Here is a 16,363-nt window from a genome sequence, read left to right as displayed (position 1 = left end):
GAGTAAAATAACTTCAAGACTGGAAGGGAAAACTTTTGCTGAAACCTTGCATATATGATTTTCTCCTGTGGCTGAAGTCTAGCGGGGCGGTGGCAGTAAGAGGTGTCTCAGCCTGGATGCCAGCTTTGCTGGCCTTGAATACCATTGTATAAACACACCGCATGCTGCTCTGCCTTGCCACACTACAGAGCTTGTCAAGTACTGAATGCACTTCTAGGAAAGTGACTTGCTTTCCAGCCTGAGCAGGAGGATGGCTGTGGACATGAGCTAGTGCAGGAGCCCTTTGGCTCCTTTTCACAGCCAGGTATGTGGCCCTGAGCCCCCAGAATCAGTGCCATTTGCACGTCTCAGTTACTCCACAACTTCTGAAGTGTTTTCTGCAATCTCCCACCTATTAAAACATGGGAGTAAGGTCAAGGTGTGTCTGATTTACTGCTGAATAATTCCTAGGGAAAAAACCCAACTACATTACTTGTAATTTCTGCTAGTATAAATAGCCATGCAGTGGCACATCCCCATGGATTGCTTTGCTGCAATCCATGGACTACACTACTACGCAATTACTACACTAGTGTACACTTTGTCGCTAAACACAGTAACAAAGCATTTAGGATTTATTGTAGATGTCCACAATAAAAGCCCAGGTACAGTCATTGCTGTCATTAAAGCAACTACCTGGATTTTTACTCCTCTGTTGTTCTGAATTATTGAAGAACTATTATATTTGGTTCACAATCTTGCTTGATGTTCAGATTTAGCATCATCTACGTTTTTGCTATCTTAACCTCACTGCTAATTTTGAAAGAAATCCTGCAAAACCCATATTGGTTATGGCCACTCTGCCATCCTGAACTTGTGGATAAGGCTGTGGTCAGAATGAGGTGCACTTGCTTTCAGGAAATCATCTTTTTGCAGGTGTTGATTCTGAAGCTGAATGAGGGTGCCAAGAGAAAGTGTGGTGCCCACTAAGGGGAGCTCATTGCTCAACTGACATCCCTGCTTGAGAGAAAGAGCAGTTAAAAGGAAATAAATGATCAATTTTAGGGAAAGCTAATGTTAGAGAAAGTCAAAGGATCTCAGGACAGAAACAGGTATTGAAATACAGGGTAGCTAGAGAAAGAGGAGTAACAGTATTGCTAAAAAATTGAATGTAATTCCCTAAGATAGATGGAGTTTGAATCTTTGTAAGTGGGAATCACTGTCTCTGCCTCTTCTGTGTTTCTGTGACAGAATGAACAGTGAGATCCCTGATCCTTATTGCTGTTAATTGGTAGAGCTCCATGGAGAGAAGCATAATTTTGGCTGTATCTGTTGGGCCATGAGTCAGAGAAAATCCCATTTTCCCCATTCCACAGAATCAGTCAGCTCCTTCCCTGAGGCAATCTCCTTCCTCAGCAGTACAATTCCTCTACTCATTCTTTTTATCCTGCGTTTGCTTACTTTACTTGATATTGGTGCAAAGGAGATTATGAGAGGTAACAGGCAAAGCATCAGAAGCAAGCTTTGTCAAAATACACATTTTCAGAGTCAGTGTGGCTGGTTTACTTTTAAACACCTATTCAATATTTTATATAGATACCTGGGAAAAGCATTTATTCATTATAGTTTCATAAATATAATATAGTTATTAAAGACTGTCTTCCTTTCTCAGGCAAAATTCTGGGTTTCAGAGGAATTCTGCTGGAATGAGACATGCTACATTTGCCTTCTATTGTGCAATAATGAAGGCAACAAAATTCAAAAACCCTATAATAAAACATTACACAGAGAGGACACAGACCTTAAGGTGACACAAACAGGAAAAATATAATAAACCATGTGTCATGTTGCTGCAGCTGTTTCACCTCTTACCAATTTTCACAGTCTATAAAATCTTGGAAAGCACCAGATGTTTAGGGGAAGCTGTCCCACTCTCCCTAGCTTTGAAAGTAGATGCAAGATTTATTAGTGCTATATAAATGTGATTTCAGTCCTGACTTTTATATTTATAAACTAGGTGGAACATGCAACACATCCTGTTGTCAGAACGCCCGTTTACATTCCTCTGCTCCTCCTCACTTGTAGATACTGAGTGTCACTGGACAATTACAGTAACTCCAGAACAATACAGAACATGCAGTCCAGACTACAGTATTTGCTTAGTTACTGACAAACACATCTGAGAGTTTTCTCCTAGTACCAACTTTTGCCAAAATGACCTTGCAATACACAGATTATGAGCTAAGCAAAACTATCTTGTTCTGCATGAATATGCACTAACATTTGGGATTCCTGCCTATGCAGAGACTGTTAGTGCACAAAATTATTATTTTTTTTTCCTAGTGCATGGTTCCTAGTATCGGAGGAGGGATGAAAACTGCTCATGCATAATTTCCAATCTTTCATAGCTCAGCGGTGCTGTAAAGTACTGTTGTTCGTTTTAATTCACTAAGTAGAAGTTTTGTTGTGTTTAGTACTAAGGGAATTGCATGTGTTATTAGAAAGCCTCTGACACCTGTCAGAGACTGAGACAACTTGCCACATTTCAATCTTTCATAAAGGAAGGACTGAGGACCCTCATCTTCAGCAAACCTGTCAGAGGCCTCAAAAATGGGATAAAACAGAATACCTTTTCTAAACACAGGAAAATCTCCGTCTCTCCTTCTCTATTCCCTTCCCCATCAAGCTGTAGAGGGGAAGTTGTACAGGTAGAAGAAAGGAAATATGTCCTGATGTATTTGTACTTTATATTGCCTTGTCATCACTGACCTGAAGGGGTAATTGCATAGCAGACTGCTTTCCTTTAGAGAGGCACAAGTGTATTAAATAGTCTTTAATAACTTAGCACTATGTTTTAACATAATGTACAAGCTTTCATCTAGTTTTTCTTTTCTGAGAGCAGGAACAATCAAAATCCGAAAGATATTGATGAAGACAAGGGCTTTGCATCAAAGACTCTGAAAGTCTGAATCTGTAAGCATTTCCACACTTTCCAACACACACCTCACCCTGCCCAGCACTCTTACTGAATCTTAAGCACCAGAAAATGAGATCTTAAGACCTGAAATCTTACCTTTCAGCCTTCAATTTGAACAGGTGCTTGCCTTAATAAAAATCATGTTATTTTATTTAAAATACTTTTCTTTTTTTCTAAAAGCCTACATTATTTCCCTTGACCAGAATTAGTGACAGTTCAGGTTTTGTTTACTCTTTGATGACAAAGGGAAAGCAGCTTATGCAATGCCTTTAACAGGTCAGCATTGTTTTCCCATCAGCTCCTACTTAGCTTTCTGATGATGAACTGACTCTTCACACCACTAATCCCAGCGGTATCCATCCATCCAGCGCTGCTTCCGATGGCAGCTCCTCTAACCAGTACAAGGGGCTGAGAAGGCATGTTAATTTGCATCATTTGTCTATTATTATTGTTTAGATTTTTGTCTTACGCTATTTTTATAGCACACTCAATGCTGTTTTTCACTTCTCATACTCTGATTCATTTTTCATCCTGTTTTCTTTTCCCTATCCATCTTGCACCACCTCTGTGCTGAGTAAAGTGGAAGTCCATGAATGAGTCAGAGTCAAATTTTCAGTCACATTGGTTAGTGGGGTTTGAAATTAAACAAAATGAGTTTGTTCCTACTTTGTCTTTCCAAAAGTAGAAAATAAAATTTCCTTTCTTTCATTGCAATAAAGAGCTTTATCCTGTATTTTCCAGCTGCTTTCATTTTCTTGAAATCCAGTTTAAGCTAGGATGCTCATTAGTGACTGGTGTAACTAGCTTTTTTTCTGTTCTTTCTGTATTATCATTATCCTGGTCTAATTCCTTATCCTATCCTGTGTATCATCAAAAGCAACTTGAAGCTCATCTCTTGTTAAATGCTACTCTTCTGGGAAGTGGTTTTTTGTCTGTTTGGGTTTTTTTTTCCCTTCAGTTATCCCTTACAGGATAACTGGATGGCTCTTTAAAGGAGATATTGTTCCTGTTTCTTCTTAGTTTACTTGAGTGAAGAATTATGTGAATAAAACTGTCCATTCTAACATTTGATTGCAGGTTTGGTACTTTCCATTCAGCACACTGAAAGGGAGACATTAAGCTATTTTAATCAATACTTCTCATGTACGTAACTTTTTAAGTTTTTTTGCCTATATACCACCAGAATTAAGAACAGCAGCTGTTGTGATTTATGTTGACTGGATGTTATACAATGTTATCTTCTCAGCTTGCAAGAGCCTAGTTTTCAGTTGTAATACATACTATTTCTGCCATGTTAAGCTTGTTATTAAATTTTCAACCAAAGGTTTCTCAGCATTCACGTACCATGTAATAATTCAGCTCAGAAGCCATAATACCACACCACTCCTTTGGAAATATGAAATACAAAATGTGACTGGCTTGGGGCAGGGCAGAGTCATTTCTTTCTGCAAGCCAGGAAGGTCAATTAGAAAGTGAGGTGCATCTGCACTTGCTTCATTGCAAATATTGACCAACAACATCTTCTAACCTCACAAAACTCTGCAGATGTTACCACCATTTCCTTCCACTAATATTTAAACTCTTCTTACCTATGAACAGATTCCACTCAGTATCCAAATCAGCCTGATTTGCTAGGCAGCCCTTCATTACATTGAGGCAATAGTTGTTGCAAGGTTTCACAGTGGGAAGTCCTCTGCAGTAAGGGCAGTACAACATCTTCATTAAGGCCCGGATGCACCCTGGGGTGGGACTGACCTGCAGAGTTTAAGGGGGGGAAAGAAAAAGAAAAAGGAGGAAATCAATCTCCTGGTCTGTGAATTTCGGGATTGCTGAGATTATGCCTCTCAAGCAGTAGAGTGCAGAAGGGGCAATTTGTGAAAAGAGCTCAACCCTTAATAACATGCTCCTACGAGACTAATCGATTCCTACCAGTTATCTTCAATTACCACAGCCAGCAGCCATTTTCAGGAATGTAAAAATCAACACTCCCCTACTGATGGCAGTGCTTGCCTGCCCAGCCTGCCCCCCCTCCCAAAAAAAAAAAAAAAAAAAAAAAAAAGTCTACTGGAAAGCAAAGCAAAGAGATGATCCTAACACGGAGGCTCCTAAGGAGACCCCACACTCTTCCTACTGAAGCTAGAACTGTCCGTCACTCTGTCTCTGGATCAGATTCTCCTCTTTATTAAAGCACAGTAAATCCAGGATAATCTTGACGTTTTCTATAAAATTACTCAGGACTGCACCATGACAAAGGGTTATAATTCCACTTCCAGATAAAAACACCCTTCTGTCTTCAGGCAATTTCAAAAAGAGATCAGACAGGGGTTTTTTTGTATGCTTTCAACATCTTGAGTGACAAAATGCATTATAGACAACAGTCTAACACATTTAAATGTACATAACAGCATGGCACAACAGGGCTGCACATGTTGAACTTAAAACTGCCACCAGAGTCAATGGTAAGATACCCAATTAGTTTTGGATTTCCAGTCAAAGTCATTAACACTGGGCATGGCTGACAGAAGGAAGTAGTGCGTAGATAAAACTTTTTAGTGATATGTCTTACAGTTTGCATTAGAAGGGTATGGGTTTCCTGGAGAGGGAGCATGGAGGTTAGGGAAAGGTTTTTGCATTTGCATATTTCTAATGATCCCTTACCTCATCTTTTTTAGTCATCAAAATGCTGGGTATCTACCTAGCAATGTGCCTTCCATGTTAAATGGAGAGAAATATGCCCTTTTTGGGTCATTTCTTTATCCAGCCTTTTGAAGGGCAGGATATATCATCTTCTGGAGGACATCTACTAAATTCTCCATGTCTAAACTTAAACTGCACAAATTGGTCACATTTGACAACCATGTGAAACTCCTTGGGCAAATATTATTTCCCTCACCCTCTCATTTAAAATTTACTTGTTTCATCTCAGACTTTTAAAATCATGTGCACTACTAACGTGCATTTTCAGGCCAGAAATTCTGTCTTGGATTAAAAGTGTGTGTTAGCTACTGCTTGCAATAGCACCTTGTCATGGCACAGTGGAGCACAAGTCTCTCATGCTGGAATGACAATCCAGAGCAACAACAAAGGGCTACAGGTTCCTCAGTGATTTCAAAATTCTTGGACAGGACAATGCAAAGCAATGGCATTCCTTTCACTCATTCTGCCAGTGTATGAATAAATGTAACACTTCTAATATGAATTTGAAGGGATTAAACTGGTTTTTTATATTCATGGTAGCTTGTGCTGAAAGCATGAATCTGACTTTGCACTGTAATAGTACATGTTAAACTGACATGGTTGGTATTACTAGGATTGTACTAAAATGGCACTTCTCAGGCATTTCTTTCTCCTTTTTGATGTTAAATCACTGATTTTTAGAGAACTATGCAGAACATACTCTTTAAACTGGACATTTTTACATGACAATGGCTCTGATAAGAGTTATAGCAGATGCCTCTGAGTATGCTCAGAAGTGATTTTTGCCTTGGTTTCATAGGGAAATGCACTTCACTAGCACAACACTCAGATGGTGTGTGTGAAGGTATATTTATCCATCCTTTTCCAATAGCTTTTGAACTGTCAGCCAATTTCAATCAGATCTGACTGAGAACTTCGGGTCTCAGTACATTAAGATCCTACAAGTTTTTTGAAAAGAGGCAGCTGGGAGAAGAAAAAGAGAGGCTCTGTTACTGCCTTTATTGAGGAAAAGGCTGAAGCATGAGGTCAGTTCCTCACAGATAAAGAATCCATGTGGAGGAATGATGCTATGAATGACCCATGGGTTAAAAAAGCACCAGGGGCAACTTTCACCTTATTAAAAGCAGAAAATCCAAATACAAGGAAAGCTGGACTTCATTATTTCCACTGCTCAGAATTACTTTATTTAGAGTCACGTATCCATCTGTTTGGTCTTTACACCTCCAAACCTCGAACAGGTCCATTTTTACAAAATGATCAGCGGCAAAAGCAGGGCGTAAGCAGAGTGCATATACTTCTAGTCAGCAATGAAATCTTCAAAATTACTTTGCAATTGCTGCTTAAATCCGGAGATACTTTTATCTGTGGGCACTAAGATTTTTACCAGCAAAGTTCCTTTCATGCTTAAAATTATGTTTCTTGCCAGGCCCAGAAGTCTTGTCAATACCAAGGTTTTAGCACCTGTTTGACCCCTGGGTTCAGCTAGAATCCACATGTTCTCCCATCGACACCTTCCAAAGCCCACTTTGGTACTTTGCTGACAGCACATGTAGCTATAGGATCTTGACCTTGCACAAAAACTTCCTGCAATTTCATTCTTGAAAAGCATAGCTAGAGAAGACAGTCCCTGTCTTTATATTATATTTATATAAATCAAATATCATAAATATTTATGTGAGCCTTATTTTAGCAGAAGTGTAGCCTGAGAGGTAACTAGTTACCATGTCTTTTCTGCCAGAGGTCCAGGTCATATCCCTGAATTGCTAGGACAGGACCCTAAAGGCCAGTTAGAATATCTATTTACGCTGGCCGAATGAATCTTGAATTCTCGTTGCATTACAGAGCAGCTGTAACCAGAGTACTCCCAGACATAGCCCACTGCGAAGTCATCAGGATAAAATCTTACCACTTAAAAAGAATGAGCGGGACCCAGGTGTCTCATATCTTCTCCAAATGCTTTAATATCTCCCATACAAAATGGTGGCATCATTAACAGCATTTTACAAGAAAGGAAGGTGCCCTGCTTTTGTTTAGGGAGAAGTAACACACTTGTTAAGGTAAGAGGCCAAGCTGTGACTCCAAGCAGAAAGCAGATGGAGAAAGTTTCTATGGAAGCCTCTGACATATCTGTATCAGCCTCTGACAGAGACCAACACAAGCAGCTCCTTGCTGATCTAGCTGGATACTGCAGACCTCTGTTTCAGAAGATGTTATGCTGGTGAAACAAAACATAGGCACAGATCAACTGCTGTCTCTGAGGCCAAGTGGTGGGGACTGGCTTACATTCACATTGCTTACTGCTAGCACCTTCTGCTCCAAGCTGGCCACATCCCATATTGGTACATAGTATTTGGCACTATACTGGGTCCCACCTGGTGCTTGAGTGACTAAAATATGTAATAATTATTTTCTGTGGCTATTTTTCAGCTCTGAGTGTTTGGAATAATAGGAAGCAGTACTACAGGCAATGGGACTAAAAGAAAGCTAAGTATAACACTGCATGTTTATAATAGGCAGTTATAATGTCTAAACTGCATGTTTATAAAGACAGGAGGTTATGTTGGATAGTGCTTAGACTGCATGTGGGTTAGGCTTGGAGAGAAGGGAGGGGACCAAAACAAGACAGGTATCTTCCTGTGGCTTTCTGGAGGCAGTCTGTGTCCTCCAAACAGCCCATGGAGAGAGCCAGTTGGAGAGGTCCAAAACACATCCAGGAGGTTAAATTGTGACCTAAGCACACCATGAGTTCCATTCTCAAGCTTGCTCCATATTCCCCTGTCACTTAGCAGTACAGATGAACCTTTAGGTGACCAACTCTTCTCATTTCTGGCACAGGGAAGCATTAAAGTAACTCAGCTCCTTTGGAAGTCTGAAGGCTAAAAGTAACTGCTGTGTTACAGCAGTTAAGTGCCTTTGTGCACCTAGCCTTCACTAAGCAGCCACGTTTCAGTTCTCAGCTACAGCTGCTTTTTCTTTAGCTTTATTTTCAGAGAATACAGTCACGTCTTGCTCCTCCCTCAACAACAGCTGACCTGTCTTTCATGCAAAAGATGATTGAACTTTGCTCTAACAGTCTGCAATATTGGTAAAAAAACAAACATGAAAAATATTCAGCTTAGACTGTGAGTATTTCAGAAAGCTATGAACACATGAAATCTGGAGATTATCATGGAAAGTTGATTTTCAACCACGTATAATTGGCTTGCTACTTCTTGCTGCTGGCAAATTCTATGAAATGTACTTTCAAAGCCCATTTCTCATTCCCATCTTAAAAAAAATAAATCAGTGTCTCTCACGTGATAACACTTTTCTGCAGACCAGTCAAAAGGCAGATATTTATTTCATTCAGAAGTATTCAAAACCTTGCTGAGGAGAGCTGTTCCTCAGCTCAGGAGTTTCAGTAGTTTTTCCTGTAACCAATTTTTGTGGATGGAAACAGCTTGGTATTTTTTTCTTGTTTTTTTTTTTTTTCCTCTTTGAAAATACGTGGCAATTGGCTTTGTGTTAATAGCAGCAGAGAAATTTGCATAGACTTCAAAGTTTAGAAATTACTAGTCCTTATCTAAATCATATATTATAAATCAATCAGATCACACTGAATGACATAACTAGGGAAACTGCTATAGAGGAGTCATTAATTATATCATGCTGTCTCCCTGATTGACTAGGACATCTTCATTTTAGTGTAAGCATATGTGGAATGCAGCACATGAGAAAAGTGCCTTTATGAGCCTTGATTGAGCCCAGTAGCGCTATGTTATATTACTACTGCATTTTGTAACATTTTCTGACAGGTTCAGTTTTATCTAAATGTATCTTTTTGCATACATGCAAGCCCCCCCCCAAAAAAAAAAAAAAAAAAAAGCTAGATGCTTAAGGGCTTCATTACGGAATGCTTGGTTTTTCCCTTTCAGAAATCTAGGAGGAATATTATTTCATCTAGAACACAGATTTTGCAATGGTGAGCTTGCAAATATAAATAATTGAGGAGCGAACTTCTTTGGGCAAAAGCCATGAAATTGTACTCTCTTGTAACACCACATTTGCAAAGACTGCTTTGTTACGTATTTGACCTGTTTTTATAATCATAAACCCTGGCTTTGTCAGGTATACAAGCATAAATCTTATTTCTGATATAAAAAATCAGACAAACTGGTTAAACAACTGGTCACCTTTAGAAGGATTAAACATACTGACATACGTTTTCTCTACGTATATTTATAGGAGATTTCTTACCAAAGTAGCTGGTATATGTTGTCTGGTAATAAAGTAGAGGTGTTTTTCCAAAGTCATACTGAATGTACCCAAACTCACAGCATAAAGCCATACTTAGGTCCAGATCCTGTCATTTCTTTGCATTTGATAACATCTGTCAAATACGAGCAAAACAAATCAAAACTGAGTGCCACCCCAGAGACTGTAATGGGGGAAAAACCTCCTTCTTCCATTTCCTGTGCACCTAAAGGAACTGATCCCAATTGGAATCACATAGTTACTCCTTAGCATGAAGACTTTGCGGGGAAACTGCTGGAAGGAACCAGCTGATTTCTAGCCAACGGGCCCACGAAGTAGATACTCTTTTAAAATGCCTCTACACTAGAACAACCCATAGTCTGGGAAGGATAACAGGATTCCATTTTTTTTTTCTCACAAGCTTTACAAATGCATTAACAATGAGACTGCTGGATAAAAAGTGGAAACTTCTTCCTCCCCATTTGGTGTTCAAGATGAGGTACCAATTGCTTTTCTTTATACAAGAGGGTGAAGTTTATTCCCACAATTCTATGTAAATGGTCTATAATAGGAGGGAGTTTTGAAATTAATCTCTGCCTTTAGCACTTGTGTGTTGCTTAAATCATCCACCTCTTCATTCAGCAAGCTGATGTTACGTGTCCTGCACAGGCATGATGCACTGTCTGAGAATCTGAGGCACTGACGTCCTTAAGTCATTTTTTGGACATCTGTGTGGTGCTTCTACAACTTAATGATGGAAAAATGATCTAAGTTTCCCAAGCATAATTTTCTTTGTTTCAAATAGGACTAGGGCAATAATAATAAAATGCTCAAGTATGTGACCAGGTCAGAGTTTGACCCTGAATACATTGGCATGTTTCAAACAACTCCAAGACATATGCAAACTCCACTAAGAGTAGCAGTCCCCCCACATTCTTCCACCAAAAAGTTAATGTATCTGTGGACAGCTCCATAGTCCAGTTCTAGCCCTTCCTGTCCAAAACCTCCTTTACAGTATAATTCTAGTATTTCTATCCAAGATTATATTTAAAATCAAATAGGAAGTAAGGATTAGAAGCTTGTGATTTCAGAAGAGAAGGAAGAAGAAAAACCTTTAATTAAGAATTGTTGATCATTGCATTCAACTTGCTAGACTTGAGGAAACTTTTCCTAAGCACAAAACCAACGTTTCTGATCACACATTGTCACAGTGATGTAACTGGGATCAGACTGAGTTGTATCATGAAGTACAATTTATAGGGTACATAGGATTGCTGCAAACCTTTGGATCAGCCATCCTAAGAGCTACAAGTCCTTTTCTCTTTCCTGTCATCTTTAATTAACTTCAATGCAATCACTCACTACTTTTTGTCATGCATCTTTGACACAAACTTCTCAACGTTGCAACTAATTCCCATTGATTGTTGTTTGTTTTTAATACTGGAGAAAGAGGGGAAAGCTTAGCTGGCAATGATGCTTTTCTTCCTTTTGCACTTTCTCTTCCTCAAACAAGATTTGCTCACTGTTGGACCCAAGTGATAAATTTTTCTCCCTGTCCATATTTTGGCTATTTTAATGAGCGCTGTGTTACTGCTGATTTCATTTAATAATCTAGATATCAAGAAAGTTCTTTTCAGCAGATTTCAGCTGAAAATATGTCTGTGTGTACCTAATTAAAACTACACAGAAATCTTCATAAGATATTTGAATGCTTTACTGAAGTACTTCTTATTGTTGCAGTCTGGCTTTTAGATGCTAAGATCTCAGTTCACTGCTTTTATAGCACAATCTGATATAAAAATGGAAATACTACATCAGCCATACTCAATTGAAAATTTATGTTGTAGAAGGTCAATTTGAAAACACTCGCTTATATCAACCAAAAGTCTAGTCTAATACTAACGTCCTAATGACAGAAATAGCTATCTTTCTAATAATTCATAGCATCCCAGATGACTGAAAGGCAGAAGACCTGGTTTGAGGGCTACAGCTTTGTCCTAGTGTCTTTGACTTTGTGCTTGAATTATACCAAACTAAAACGAAACACTACAGCCACTTAAAAAGCTGCAAGATTCCCACAGTTCTGGGATAGTCTATCTCAAGAATATGATGACATAAAACATGGCAAATATAAATCTAATATTTTCATATCCAATAAAATATTTCTATAGAAAACATAGAATTTCTAGTTCAATATACTTATGAAACTATTAGAAAAAAAATTAGGGCAATATAGTTGAACCTAGAAATATTTTACAATGCAGAAAAGAATTTGCACATTTACTATCTGATACAAACTGTACAGCGTTAAGCACTTACTCCACTGCAGCTCAGGAATGACCTTATTTTTTTTCTAAAAGAGGAGGAATATTTAGGCATTGTTCTTGCCCAACTGAGATGTCCTTTTCCATTATCTGTGATTTTGAAATCACAAGAAATATAGCAACTGGACTTCTTTCCAACACCTATTAAAATTTGAGGCATTTTTCATACTTATTTGGTCATCTGAGTATGTCTATAGTTGTGTTCTGATATGTGTATAGTTCTGGAAGGTGGAAAAATATTGTTAGTCCATTTTGGAGATATAAAAATGAAACATCACAAGCAATTTTTAAAGGTATTTAGATAGGTAAAAGTCTAGAAGTTAGCGCCAGAATTTTTCAACACTGCTCATTAGCACTGCTCTCATCTGTGATTTGCCTAAGTTATCACGACATGTAATACTGAAACCAGCTATAGGAAAATAAGGACTGCAAGTCTCTAAATGATTACATCAGGAGGTTGTACATCAAATAATAAATCATTGTTGGTGAGATAAATTGTGGAATGTCACAATTTCCCTACAGAGGTCAAGGGCAAAAAGCCACAAGGACAAAGTGTTCACATGTTTACTTGGACTGAGCCTCTTCTTACAGAGGGAAAGAAAAGCTTCTCCTATTTTTAGGAAACTAAGAAAATTACTTATCAGATTATCTGAATACAGAAAATCCAAATTTAGAAAACCACTTGAAAAGCTGCAGTCACGAGGATATTTTGTGTGAAGCTATTTTTTAATCTCTTGAATCACTTCTGAATGATGCTTTAAAGCATTTTTTTTTTTTTTTACAATTTAAGTATGAAATAAAATGTTTGAATGCTTGGATGTAAATATTAAAATGTTCTTCTTAAATCCCACTTTACCTGTCAGAGGCATAAGCAATTTCAAGCAAACTGGGTGGAAAAATGTTGTTTCATTATAAATATGATTAAACCAAGAACTTCTTAGACTAAAAATAGTGCAAGCTGAGAAAATACTCCAGGATATGGGGGTTTACATCCCATGAGATAATAATGAGTTGAAAAATCTGCCCTGCAAATTTTCTAGAAAAATATTTATGTTTCTCATCTGTTGTTAGAGTAAGCCCACATTAAACAGAATTTGAGGTATGGATTCCATTTTTTCCTTCCAGGAGGTGAGATGTTTTCTTTTACACAGAAATAAGGAAGGAATCTCACAGCTGTTAGGCTTTTCAAGTCCCACCATCTCTTCTGGAACATAAACTTTAAGTCACTTTCTTAATAAAACATAGTTCCTCAGCTTTCTTCCCAGAGAGAAAAACCCACTGCATCTCACTTGAAAGGGAGTGTGCTCATTTCCTCCAGCCTTGTCTAGAAATGTCTATGGCCTCTACCAGATAAGAGGGCCTTGGTTTAAGAGGAAAGCATGTGCTAAATTTTTCGGGGCTGAAAACAGGACATGACTGCAAGCAACAGAATCAGACCCCCCCCCCGAAACTGGCTACTTCAAATAATCTGGGGAGCAAAAAGAAAATCCATGAAGTCCAGCATTATAGAAGAGGTCCTTAGTATGATATGCTCAACTAGACACGGATATCAAAATCTGACCTGTGCTGCCTCACAAAACAGATTCACTTCAACCTAAAACCAGGCATCTAAAATAGGTGCATATTATTCTCTCTTGTGGTGCTATAATGACTAATCCATGTGCAAATATCTTCATGTGTATGTTTAAAGTTAAAAAAGAAGAATCCACTTTTTTTTTTTTTTCCAACTAGAAAAGTAGGAGGATGTTACTGAGTTGAAAGAGGCCTTAAGAAAGAATGGTGAGGAAAGAAATGCCAGATTAGGCTCAGTATAATCAAGGAAAAGTGGCTTTGTGCTCACTGGGAGGAAAAAAAAGTGTTGCAGAGACGTGGGGTTAAGTATCGTCCAGGTACAAATCAGAAATAGAATGGAAGGTCCTTGATAATCTGGAAATCAAACCCCCAGATAAGCAGAAGGAAAACTCTGAGAAAGGGTTGAGATAGAAAAAGAGAAGTGCCGCAGCAGGAGATAATAATCAAATCAAGCAGTCAGACATGTTGTGCAGCACTATCTGGATAAGAAAATGATGTGAAGAATGGTCAAAGTCAGTCCTACTTACAACACCCAAGAAGTCTGAAATGCAAATACCTGAGAGCAGTCTTGCTGACTGCCTATCCGTGTTCCACAGTGCAAAACAGAAAAGCACCTGAGAAGAAAATCAGTTGTCTCAAACAGAGAGACAGAGTAGCAAAACTGTTCTGATCACTTGTAAGCGCTCACAAGTCCTCACAAGTGAGTCTTGTTCACTGTTCGCTGACCTGTGATTTGTTTTACTAACTTAAAAAGGGCATGAAGCTCAGAGTGGTGCACAGGGCTGTGGGTCTTAGTTGCGTGGTGTCAGCAAGAACACGCTAGCCCTGATGAGAAGGAAATAAATGCATACATAATATTGGCAGTCTTAGCGAATGATAAGTTATGCAATAATTTGAGGTGACAAGTGACAACAGATTGACCTAACATGTTCCAGCTTTTTCCTGCTCTAGGAAACATGGATGGAGTCATGATGCAAAAGTCACTTTAAAGTTTATAGTAAGGTGATCACTACCTGAATTTGTTGACAATGGCAATCTCCTAGACACAGCAAGTCAGGATATGCAGATTCCTTACAGGTGCCTGCCCACATGACTGATGAATTGTCTGGGCTGCATATTGGCAGTGACTAAAGGGTAGGGACTGGGTGGACCAGTCCTAAAAGGAGGGTATTCTACTAGAGAGAGAAATAAAATTCTAGGGATAGCAAAGCAGGCAACTCCAAGGTTGATATCTTTGTCTTCATTGTATTCCTACAATGAACATTTTTCAAATTAGTTCAAAGGGTAAAATTGTGTAAACAGCCCCGAGCTATTTGGAAAAAAAGCAAAGGAATCTCCATAGAAACAAACCATGATTTTTTAAGTTGCTCATATTCTTGGTCATTCCCCATGAAATTCAAAAGGCCAGATAACAAAGAGTGCTGGGTTTTTAAATGAAACGTTAAATCCAACTATTAGCAATAGGCTGATAACACCTTGTCAGAGACAAGATGGGTACGAAAATACAGTCATCGCTTCAGCAGGGAATGCAAAGCCTGCTTTAAATACTATTTTCTGAAGACCCTCTAGCCTAGTAGAAAGCAAGATGATGGTTATCTGGGACAAAATAGAATATAATGCTTCGCTTATGCTCCTGTTTTATTTCATGATGTGAATGAAGCACAAGATGGAGCACAATAGACAGGACATTAAACCAAGTCTATGTGGCTCATTTATAAGTACAGAGATTGAAAGGGAACATTTTAAACTGTTTTCCTGACTTCTAAAGTGAAGAAGGGTGTCAAATCTTTAAGGTAACCCAGCAAGTATCTAGTCAGATACATTGCTGGGTTATAATGATCAACCACAGGCTCCTCAATACAATACACAATCTCTTGGTAATATATTCAGGGTAGCATGGAAGAAGAAGGATGCTTTATAAATAGCTCGTCATCTATTTATAGGATCCATAAATTCCCACTGCATTATGTGGGCCCAAATCATGTGAGATCACCTTATAACTCCATGTTAACATTTCCTCTTTTATGGTCTTTCAAGTGCTCTTGTTAGATTTTTGCAAAGCTACTTGTAAATATAAATACCATATATAAAATATTTAACAGATGCTCAAGTGCACCTTGGGATGATGACTATGGTCTGGAATGACCTGTTTATGAGATGTGTGCCCACGTTTCTGCTGAGTATTGCACTTGCAGCTTTTGGAACTGCACAGTAGAAAGTAAATGTGCATTGTCGTACCATCATTTAAATGTTATTTTCTTTTCTTTATTTTCTTTTAAATCGCTTCCTGATAACTCCTTCCCTATAGACACAAAATGTGACAACAGAGGGGTCCTCACTAGTGTCTGCATGTCCCACTTCTAAGTCATTGTAAAAGAAACATAAAAAGGTGATTAAATCAAGGCTAGTTAGGGAAATTAATGTCTCTACAGTAAGACCAGGGAGTCTTCTTGGTGTTTTGTGTCTGAGTTGTGTGCTAAAGAAAAACATGGTCGAAAGAACTAGCACTGGGACTACATGATATGAAGTCAATTTCCCTGAGAACACTTTATTTGATCATACTAAAACAACCTAGTCCTGT

The 16,363-nt window shown here is 38.5% G+C and overlaps 1 protein-coding gene across 1 annotated transcript in view; it reads right to left on the bottom strand.

Moving 5' to 3' along the window:
- Positions 1 to 16,363, bottom strand: part of GPC6 (glypican 6) — a 772,237-nt gene that overhangs the window by 209,983 nt on the left and 545,891 nt on the right. The window contains exon 4 of the mRNA XM_056329321.1: positions 4,546 to 4,711. Coding sequence (XP_056185296.1) covers positions 4,546 to 4,711 — 166 coding nt within the window. The remainder of the gene's footprint in view (positions 1 to 4,545; positions 4,712 to 16,363) is intronic.

Source organism: Falco biarmicus, chromosome 2, assembly GCF_023638135.1.
Source record: "Falco biarmicus isolate bFalBia1 chromosome 2, bFalBia1.pri, whole genome shotgun sequence".
Classification (NCBI taxonomy): Eukaryota; Metazoa; Chordata; class Aves; order Falconiformes; family Falconidae; genus Falco; species Falco biarmicus.
This window is presented reverse-complemented; position numbering and strand designations above follow the sequence as displayed.